The sequence below is a fragment of the Vigna umbellata genome, chromosome 5 (genome assembly GCF_029865625.1).
Source record: "Vigna umbellata cultivar VRB3 chromosome 5, Vumbellata_1.0, whole genome shotgun sequence".
Classification (NCBI taxonomy): domain Eukaryota; kingdom Viridiplantae; phylum Streptophyta; class Magnoliopsida; order Fabales; family Fabaceae; genus Vigna; species Vigna umbellata.
The window spans coordinates 33,263,623-33,275,107 of NC_142169.1; the positions used below are offsets into that span (position 1 = coordinate 33,263,623).

Consider the following 11,485-nt stretch of genomic DNA (forward strand, 5'->3'; position numbering starts at 1 on the left):
TCATAAGATTGCTTAAAATGCTATATTAAGTTGAAGGAGAAAACGTAACGTAAATACATTTCATTTTAAATATATTAAGTTTGACCATTTGCTTTGTTGACTCACACTTTGTCAGGTTGCATATATATAAAACCCCATAAGTACGATTATAGATATCTAACACACTCCTAATCGATTTTATAAATATAGAGAAAAAGATAAAGAAGAAATACTATGATAATGAATATGTCTCCGTGAAATTATATCATCTGCATGGATTACGCAAGCAGTATGCAAATATTAGATCGTTCTAAAAGATTCAGAAAAGAAAGATATATATTTGATGAAAAAAAATAATGAATATTGTGCTTTCAATGAAATAATAATTTCTTTTAAGAAATTACGAGCTTTACGCTATGCAATTCTATTGGCCGAAGATTACACCATCCAATAAGGAATACTAAGTGTGTAGTCATTTTATTTGTTGACCATAGAAAGGGTGTACCTACGGTAGAAATTTAATTAGAATGTAATTATTAGATTTAGGTTTGATTTTTAATTTTTCATAATTTTGTTGTCCTACTTATTATTAATAAACACATTCAGTTATAAAAAAAAAGTTAGTAAAAGTATTTACATACGTTAATTCAGTTGCAACTTTCTTTTTCTCTTTTTACTTAACCTCCTTATTCTATAACATATCAATTTGTGTTGTTACCATGTCTCAATCATATAGAAAATAAAATTAAAGTAACAAATATTATCTAATATTGAATTATAAATGTAGACAAATTGGCTATAAGAAGAAAGGGCCCTATATAATATTTATATACCATGCTATCGTTTCAAACTTTTAGCCACAACATATACAAATTGATAAAAGAAACACACACTAATTACTTGGCATTTGCTTGAATAAAATGGTAGGCAAATGATTTGATACCTAACTACCCTGATTTAACCTGCAAAGAGATTGTAAATATTAATAAATATTGAGATAGTATGCGTTAATTTAATAAAATTAAATCACAACCACTCCCTTAAATGAACTAAATTTTAATTTGAGTAATGTATATTTGATTATGTTAAGTACTTAGATGAAGAGTTTTGTCATTGTAATATAGTTTTTATATAAATTGAACAACACTGTCTTGAATAAAACAAATATTTATGATCTATAAATTGTTTTATTAAAAGGCATATTTACGATAACAAATAATTGGGAATCTGTGGTTTCGTGATGGCCAACAATGTCCGTGATGAGGTTGGGCTAGGTTTTGTGTAAATAGATATGAACTCTTTTAAAAAGACCGAGTTCTTTTTTTCATTTTACACATGTAAATAGATTAACAAACTAAATTTTAAATAGGCCAATAATATATCAACATATAATAATAGATTGACGGACTTAATTACAAAATATAAATTTAATGCAATATAATAAAACTGATTTTATTAATAAATTATTTTTATCTTAAATAGTATTTATTTTAATCATAATACTTGATTTAATTTATAAAAATATTAAATCTAAAGTTATTGATCATAAAAACATTAACAAAAATAAAATTACTTACAATTCAATTTTGTAAATTTATATTTTTATTTAAATTTATAAATTTAAAATATTTTTAACAAGTTTATTTAAATTTACATTTTACATTAAACTTTATTTATTTTTAGTTTCAAAATTTTTAAATTATTTAAATATTTTATTATATAAATTTATTTACATCATACTTTAATATTGTTTTTCTAATTTAATTTCATATTTAAAATAATTGTATATAAGTTTAAAAAATATATATAAAAAAAATTACCAGCACCTACATGCATATAAATTGAAAACACTTTACAAATATGTTTTAATTTTTTATTTATAAACTAACATCATATGTTTAATTAATAAATTTTAATCCTTTATATCATCAACAACTGAAATAATATATCAAATTCAAAGTCTTAAAATTACTAATAAATAAAGTTTTATTCTTATATATAATTTTTATTAAGTACTTAATTTAATTCCAGGATCAAGAGACATTTTTCAATACCTCAAGAATCACAAGTAAACCATAGGTGTTCAAGCCACAAGAACCATTAAGCATATAAATCAACACTAACATTGAATTGGAAAAAACATATGTATTAAACCCCACAAAATACCCAATAAATCAATTTATTACATCTAATATCAATAAATAGGTTTAATTAATTATTTATTGTGGAGGACATAAGGTTTACAAAATTGAAGAATACGGAAGAAATTGAAATCATAGATCAAAATCAAGTCTATCCCAAGGTTTTTGGTATTCACATCTTGACCTTCAATTTCCTGACTCATCTCCCTTTTCAACTAAAAAAGGACAAAACATCAATGGATAAATGGATAAAGATGAAAACCCAAGGAGGAGACGAGAGAGCTTCCTAGCAACTCAAACAACCTCCAAGAGCCTCTCTCCAACATCATAAACAATTTCTAGTCATGAAAACGTGAAAGATGATGAAACCTTTTGAAAACATGTTTAAATACCCAAATTTGCAATGCACACTCGTTGAGCGAATTAGACCAAACTAAATGAACGTAAAAAAATGTACTTAAATAAATCATTGATATGTTATTCAATCTCATGGGATTTTCACATATCCACAAAATATCTCACAAATAAAACTCAAATTCTTATCTTCTCAAAAAATATCTAATAAAATATTAATTATAGTAAAGTCTTAATTATCTAATAAAAGATAAAATACTTATTTTTTATATTTTTTAATAAAATCTTAATTATCTTTTTTAAAATTATTTAAGAATAATAATAATAATAATATCAAATAAAAGAAAAATAAATATAATAAAAAAACATCATAATATCAATTATTCGTACATTTTTTTGTAACGGTTTATCTCCATTAAACATGTTGTTTGATCTTTGTCATAAATACTTTTATACAAAATATCGTTTGAGTGAACTATCAAAATTAATAATTGACTTTGAAATTACCAATAAATCGGAAAATCACAAAAAAAATACAAAATGAATATAATATGAAATCCACTCCTCTAAAAAAATTGATAAAACAATAAATTTATAACTTTTATTCCTTATATAATATTCAAGTTTTCGTTACCAATGTAATATTTAGATTCACCTTATCTCCAACACTATATGTCAATAAGTAAAAGAAAGTAGTATCGTGTTGAGTGATAAAAATAGAAGAGTGTTATTTGGATAAAAGAAATCTATGTTCGAAAGTGGTATTGAAAAAGCAATAGGGTTTATCTTTCACCGAGGGAACAGCCCATAGCTGATAGGTGTTGGTGTTTTGGGGTGCGGTTTTGCAGTGGGGACATGTTCCATTCCACATTAGACCAAAAATATAAATTTTTTAGTTATTTTTCACTTTGATTCATTATTATTCGTTAAACATGTTAGAAGTGAACTTTAAGCCTAACTCAATCTTATAAAATCGTTTTGTAAGGTGAGGTTTGCACCCACTTATATATTATGAATTGGTCTTATTTTTAGTCGATGTGTGACTTCCAACACACCCCTCACTCAAACCGTCTTGTAGGGTGAGGTTTTCACCCACTTATAAATTATGTCGAGGTATATACATCTCGAATGTGTGATTAAACATTTTTAGTGGATGGTCTAATAGCGACTCGATAACAGGTGGAACAATATGCCCAACAAACAACAAATATCGCTAGGATAGGCTCTAACCATGACTCTGATACCATGTTAGAAGTGGACTTTAAGCCTAACTCAACCTCACAAAATCGGCTTGTAAGGTGAGGTTTGCACCCACTAGTATGAATTAACCTTATCTCTAGTCGATGTGAGACTTCCAACAAAACCCATTTTGTTACAAAATGTTTATAACTTATGAAATCAAACATATCAATAAAATTAATAAAATTATGTATTATAATAAAATTTACATGAAAGAATAAAAATAATATAATATAAAAGGTATATGAAACAATAAAAATAATATAATATGTAGAGTCCATAAAAACTTACTCTAACGAAGAATATTATCTAACTTATTAAGGTAGCATACGACACTCTACTAAATGATAAATATATTTTTAAAATTATATTATTTGCTAATACACATACTATTTTATTAAAATAACCATGATTTTGAAAATAGATTAAAGTTAGAAACTAATATGATATATACAATTAATCAAACTTTGAGTTTGTTAGGTTATTAAAGCAAAATCAAAATAGTGAACTGAGTCAGATAAAAAAAGGGAAAAAAAGTATTTTGCGATCCCTATAGTACTACCTTATGTAATTTATTGACCAACAAGCATCAATAAAGTAAATCATTAAATTGACATAGTAGGGTAGTGTCCCTATTAAAATATAGTGTTTTAAGTGTCTCCTCGACTTTAGATTATTAATTAGTATTTCCTTAATTACAACAACATAGTTTATAAACAAAGTCTAAATTATCATATTTTATAGATGTAGAAGGTAAAAAGCATGATGCTCCCTATGGAAGTTCCAACAATACCTATTAGGAAACTAAGATTCTTCTCAATAACAAACAAAACAAAACTAAATCTGTGTAATCATATAATAATGGGTCAGATTTTGTGTAAGGTAATAGTCTAATAGTTGGTGTTTGACCAATAACAATAAGAAATCTTTATGATTAAAATTAAAATTATTAGCACTTGGTCATGACTTTGAATTATTTTTTCTATCAGATGTAAATTGCCAAACCCAAATAATACTTTTTTACTCCATTCAAATTCAATAAATTGAGTATTCTTACATCCAAAACTAATTAATAAAAGAATGTAAACAGATGATTAAAAATGGGATTGACAAATACTATTCTTTAGTAAGAGAGAAAATTTCAACTCTATCAAAGAGTATAGTAATTCACATTTTACATTATTTGTGTATCTCAACAATAACTTCACCTCCTAAAATTAATTATACAAATCTTCCTACAATAATACTTTTTAATTAAAAAATATGTTTATTTAATTATATATTTTTATTAGAGTTAAGTGTAACTTGAAATCTTACATTATGTAATAAACAAGTCCAACTACATGCATGGTAAGAAGAAGTACAAAACTTATATATTAGCATTTTAAATTGAAAATAATAATATACTTTTGTTTCTTCTCAAATATACTATTTAGTTAAAGTATCCTTAATATTTTTATTTTTTATATTGCTAAAATAATAATTTCAAAGTTGATAATTAATCTTGTTTTGGTGGGGTTATTTCTCTAAACATGAATTACTATATTATATTATAATAATAATAATAATAATAATATATAATATATAATATAGTATATAAAGTAGGTAATTATCTTTGAAATTTCAGAATTTACTTTTTTGTTTGTCAATACAAGATAAAATAAATCAAACTACTTTAACGTATATATAATATGAGGTTGAACAGCATTGTCAACAAATTTGTTAACTATACAACTACTAAAGTAAATCTACATCCACCATACCTAAATTATTTAATGTTCATCCCAACAATATTGACCAAATATGAAAAATCTACCACTGAATATGTCCAATGCAGGGTAGAATTTATTGTTGTGCTTATCAATTTTAATATCTTGTGTATATAAACTTATTACAATAGAATACCATTCTGGAAGTATATTTTTTTTATTGCTGATCAAACAAAAGTATCCATTCATAACCACAATTGATGGAATTTTTATATTGACAGATATTCAACCATATTGGAATGACTGAATGAATATTCCACAAATGATCTTAATGCATAGATATTGGTTCAATCTGCTTTTAGAGTGAGTTAGGCCAAGTACATATATCAAATAAGGAAAAAGATGTTCACAGTTGAAGGCAAAATTTTTATAATATATTATTCAAACATGTTATAGGTCAGATACCCTACTAGACTCCCGAGAGGTTATATTTCTGACGAGGTTATTGTCAAATATTAAATCAAAGTTTGTCAAAGTCTGTATAAAAAGAATGCATATAAGGCACTAACTTCACCAGTTCTTGTGAATCATGATAGAAATCAAGGGTTCCAGGACCTTGAAAACCTAGCTAGAATAAGGTTCCATACTTGCACCTGATCATCAAGTATGAATGAATAAGCTATATTAGTTACTGTTGACCAATCCTCATGAAACTTATACCTTTCCAACATGATCAGAAGACACTGAGTTTGGTTAGAAAATAAAAGAAAATTAACCATCACCTCGCGGGAAGCAGCAAGATGGTTGACTATTATTTGCTTAACCGAAGCAAGCAATAATCCATTGTGCCTTTCAGTGAGTCCATGTGACAACATAATACTCCCATTAGTCGAAAAGAATTTCTGGTTTTGCTGCTGCAGGTTTCTGGGTTCTGCACTTTTTCTATCCCCTCTTAGTTTTATAGAAGGTCCTTGGTTCATCTCAGCTATATTTAGTGCTGAACATATTTTGTCTATAGTATATTCAGTATGACATACTTACAATATTGTTAAAATATAAGTAACTATAAAGTCAATTTGTCTATGGCAAATCATTCTTCACTTAAAGACAGCTTATCTAAAAGGCAACTTCAAACAAAGGCCAAAGGGCTCAAAAGGAAGAAGGTTGATAGAGTACTGGAATTTTAATAAAGATTTTCATCAGTCATGAATTACTGTAAAATCATTACAAACAGACAACGATGTTAAATAGTGCAAGGGAGTATTGGAACAAATTAATAATTAATAAAAAGGGAAAACTAAGAGGCTTATTAAGTGACTTTTTTGAGTGTATGTGATTTTAAATCAAGAATGTATGTTGATCACCCATAGAGTAAGCTAAGAGGTTTATTAAGTTAGTATAATAATATGGAATTGTGAACTATATTGATGTTTTAGTAGTTAAATTATTGTAACATAAACTTTTTATTTTTTGCATTATGCTTGGTTGTACATAGTTTGAGATATTTCTTGTGTTGGATGATTATACCCATAGTTTCTTTCCATAACAAAAAAAAAAGTAAATACATAACTGTTATGTGTACAATCTTGTACACCTATTGAAGGCTGTGCTGCCACAGTAAAAACTTTTATGCTGCTAATCAATTACAAAATATTATTAGCACGATTTATTGAGTAGCTATTGTAAGATCTACCTAAAACTTATGCATAACACCTTTTTTATAATTTATAAGTTTACTCTGGAGAAAAGATATTGGAGCTGTTATAGCAAAGTTTGACATTTACTACTGATCATGGAACTTTGCGAAAATATATGTTTCCACCAACCACGGTTGAAAAGAAAAAAAAAAGTTATGTTGAGAGTTGTTTCGTGTCAGGTGTCTCAGTTTTGGAGTCATTTCATATATTATAATCTCACTTAAGTCACCTGTTATTGCATATATGATTAATAAGCGAGATTAATTCCGATATAAAATATCAACAGGTGAATGCATACAGTGATAACTAATAAATCATTGACATATGTTGAGTTTTTTCTTTTCATACTATTTTAAACACACATTTTGATGCAACTTATTTATTGCTTCTGTAAGGTGTCCCAACCTGACTTTAATTACAAAAATGGAGAATAGGGAACAAGATGTGGATATTAATAAAAGCTGATTACATGTCATACATACATATATATATATATATATATATATATATATATATATATATATATATATATAATATTGTAGATAATTAAGGGAGCAAAGTATATGTTTTGGAAGGTAAAGTTATGGTAATTTTGCTTTTAAGGGAAAACAAGTGTATGGACCAAATCAGTTGGGTGTGCTACATGCATTTTGTTTGTTTCAACGCGTATGCAGTAACTCTGGTAATTATAGGCTGTTCATTATTTCTGACTTGTTATTAATAATGGCTTCAATTGAATTGACTTGGTTGGGAACTTCCTGTATTGGGTTTAATGAGTTTAGCGCTTACCTATTCTCAGAAACAATGTCTAACTTTTAGTAATAGAAACATTTCCTTCAAATGTTAGAATAAAAAGAAAAAAAAACTAATTTCATTTCGTAATTTGTATAGGAAATCACACATAATGATGTAGAAATTATTATACGCATAACATTTCTCGTTATAAAAACAACTCAGGAGTTTATATTTGTTTAGACACAGGTGACAGTCTTTTCATTTGTTTTTATTTTTTTTTCCAAGTGGTTCTGACTTAAGCAATGTTCTGAAATTCCAAATACAACAAAAGTAACTCCTGTAAAAAAAAATTAATAATTCGCTAATTTCTTTCTTCTTTTTTTATCTCCTTAAAAAATACAATTGATGATAAGAACCTCATAAATTAACTTTTAGTTATGTTTCATAATAACATATTTAAAGACGTGATGTACTTGAGTAAAATATTAAAATTTGTGTTAAGTGGATTGACAATTTTGAAGGGACAGTAACACAAGAAAGAAAAGAAGTTGTCGAAGAGTTTTGCATTTACATTGATTGTGTAGATTAATGGATTTTTATATTACCAGAATGAGGGTGTGAACCCTAATTTTACAGACTGGCGTAAATTTGATGGTTGTTGTGTTGGTGATAACGACGGCAGTATAAACGAAAATGTCAACAAAAAAAAGGGAATGGGAAAAAGAGTTGGTGATGTATGTGGTGCCATTATTTATGGAATTTAAGTGTTATTTGTTGTATTACTGTTTTTGGAGAGGATTGAGTTAGTGGAGTATCTCACGCTTCCAACCAAAGCAAAGAAGTTTGATGATGTGGTGTTTTCTGAAGAAGACGTAGCACGTGTGGACCGTGTCACATCCCTGCAGAACACGTGTCAGTCTCCACTGATAATAAAATAAAAGGTAAATAAATAGGTAGTAAAGAAAGTTAATAAAAGAGAAATGAGAAATTGTGGTGGTGGGGTAAGGGGAGTTTTGGGTTAAGAGGGCGTTGAATTTTATATATAAATAAGTAGGTGGTGGTGCTCTATCCCACCTTGTTATGTGCATATTCTTAGGAACTCTAAGTCTTCCTCTGTCTCTCTCTCTCTCTCTGTGTATATCAATACTCATCTGAAACCTCTGGTTTGAGGGATCAATTGCAGATTCCAGGTACACTTTCTTGGCATTTGAGTTGTGGGGAACACAAAATGGGAAGACAACCTTGCTGTGACAAAGTGGGGTTGAAGAAGGGCCCATGGACTGCAGAGGAAGATAAGAAACTCATCAACTTCATCCTTACCAATGGCCAATGTTGCTGGAGAGCTGTCCCTAAACTAGCAGGTCCCCTTTCTCTTCCTGCATGTCTTTATTCTTCAACACACTTTTTTCCTTAATGTCTTTAACCATTTGCCTTTCCGAACATTTTTGTTTTTTGCATGTCTTTTGAGCATTCTAATCGCAAGTAATCAAGAAACATTATGGCTTGTGTTGTTTCTTGAACATAATGATTTCAGTATAGCTTGATTTCACTGGCATGTTTTGTAATCACTGCATGCTGACTTAACAAATCTGTCTTGTGTCTTCATGCAGGGCTGTTAAGGTGTGGCAAAAGTTGCAGGCTCAGATGGACAAATTACCTAAGGCCAGACCTCAAGAGAGGCCTTTTATCAGAATATGAAGAGAAAATGGTCATTGATCTCCATGCTCAACTTGGCAATAGGTTCTTCCTCCACCCGCTCTGTTTCCCCTGTCTCTTCTGCATGTTTGGCTTTTTCCTTAATCAACGTTTTTTTTTAATTGATTAAATAACCGGTACAGTGTTCTTCTGAAATATTAGACTAGGCTAATCTAAAAACATTGTTTTATATAAAATTAAAACATATCTCAATCATGTCAAAAGCAATAACTAAAACAAAGTTATCATTTCTATTATACACGCCCTCAAGTGGCAATTTGTTTATTCATCAAAAACACAAAACAAAACATGGTCCCATGGTATCACACTCCCACAAGAAAACGTATAAAAATTGCAGACCAACTCTATTTCTTCCTTAGTATTTTTTAAAAGGAAAGGAACTGTATGATTGTAGTTATTTCATGTTGACTGTAAGGGGAATCATTAATATAGAAATGATCCCCAAGTTTGTCTTACGAGCAAATTTTCTGATTTTGTAACTTCCATGACGTAGTTATTTTTCCTTGTAAACATTCCAAGTAGGAACTTTTTTACGGAACCACTTTTTTTTAATATAACTGGGTTCCTTCCTGTACTGATTTCTGATGTTTTGTTTTCTCACTTGTGCAGGTGGTCTAAGATTGCTTCTCATCTTCCAGGAAGAACTGATAATGAGATCAAGAATCACTGGAACACTCACATAAAGAAAAAGCTCAAGAAAATGGGAATTGATCCTGTTACCCACAAGTCACTTTCCATTACAACTGAGCAAAGCCAAGCCCAACCAGATCAAAAACCCAATCAGCCATTGCAAGAACCACAAGATCAGCAACAAGCTATCCAAATTGAGGAAGACCCAAAATTTGAGCCTGAAAATGGGCAAAACAAGGAGCCAGAGAAGGCAGAGACTTCATTTGATGTATCAACCATCACCGAAGAAGCTAAGGAGGAAGACCAAATCATGATACCCCTTTTTGAATCGATAATGAATGAGTTATTCACTGATGAAGTTCCCATTATAGAGCCCAGTGAGATATTAGTTCCATCTGCGACTTCCACTTCACCAACCACTACATCATCTTCAACGTCATCGTCTTCATATTCAAATTCCCCCAACTTCTTTGAAGACCTGCAGCTCCCAGATTTTGACTGGTCTGATGATTACAATGATACTAAGATTGACAACAACAATAGCAGTGTGGCCTTGTGGGATGATGACTTGATTAGAAGTTGGAATATGCTTATTAACGATGATGGTGATGGTGACAGAAAGCAAGTGTTTGACACTTCTGCTAATCAGTACCCAAGACTCATCATGGATTCAGAATCTTGGGCATATGGGTTGTTTTGAGTTGAATTTTTTTTCTCTCCACTTCTTACTTGTAATGTGCTTGTAAGTTGTTGCAAAGAATAAAAAGTTAATCAGAATTCAAACAGAACCGCAACTCTTGTTTAGTGTGTTATCCACTTTTTATGCCCCAACTTTTCACTTTATAATCAAGGGAAAAAGATATCAGTATAAGGTAGTCCAATATGTCCTCATTTCTTGCTGCTGCTCAGGGCATACTTGATTATACTGGAAACTTGAAGCCCTTGTTATCAATTAAATGAAACTTTACCTTGTTTCTTACTATGTAAACAGTAGGAAAAAGAAATTAAAATAAAGAAAAATAAAATTATATTCTTGAATTTGTGGTAATATTAAAAATAATATGTGCGCATTGTAAAAACTTTGTTGTCTTTTCGCTTCCGGTTAAGCAATACTGACTTTTTCCGTATTCATCCTTTTTTTTAGTTGCTTTCTAAGTCTACATTTCTGTAGCAATCAGTATTATTTTATTCAGGCAATTTGGTTCTTTCCATTTCCGATAATTTAAATGAAAAGTTGAACTACTCTAAATTACTACGAGGTAAAACGATAGAAAAAAAATAGAGG

General features: G+C 29.0%; 1 protein-coding gene across 1 annotated transcript; it reads left to right on the forward strand.

Moving 5' to 3' along the window:
* The first annotated feature begins 8,916 nt into the window (after positions 1 to 8,916).
* Positions 8,917 to 11,012, forward strand: LOC124834144 (transcription factor MYB20-like). The gene is made up of 3 exons (XM_047308771.2): positions 8,917 to 9,215; positions 9,465 to 9,594; positions 10,180 to 11,012. The coding sequence occupies exons 1-3, from the start codon at positions 9,083 to 9,085 to the stop codon at positions 10,898 to 10,900; spliced, it is 984 nt and encodes a 327-aa protein (XP_047164727.2). The 5' UTR covers positions 8,917 to 9,082; the 3' UTR covers positions 10,901 to 11,012.
* The last annotated feature ends 473 nt before the right edge of the window (positions 11,013 to 11,485 follow it).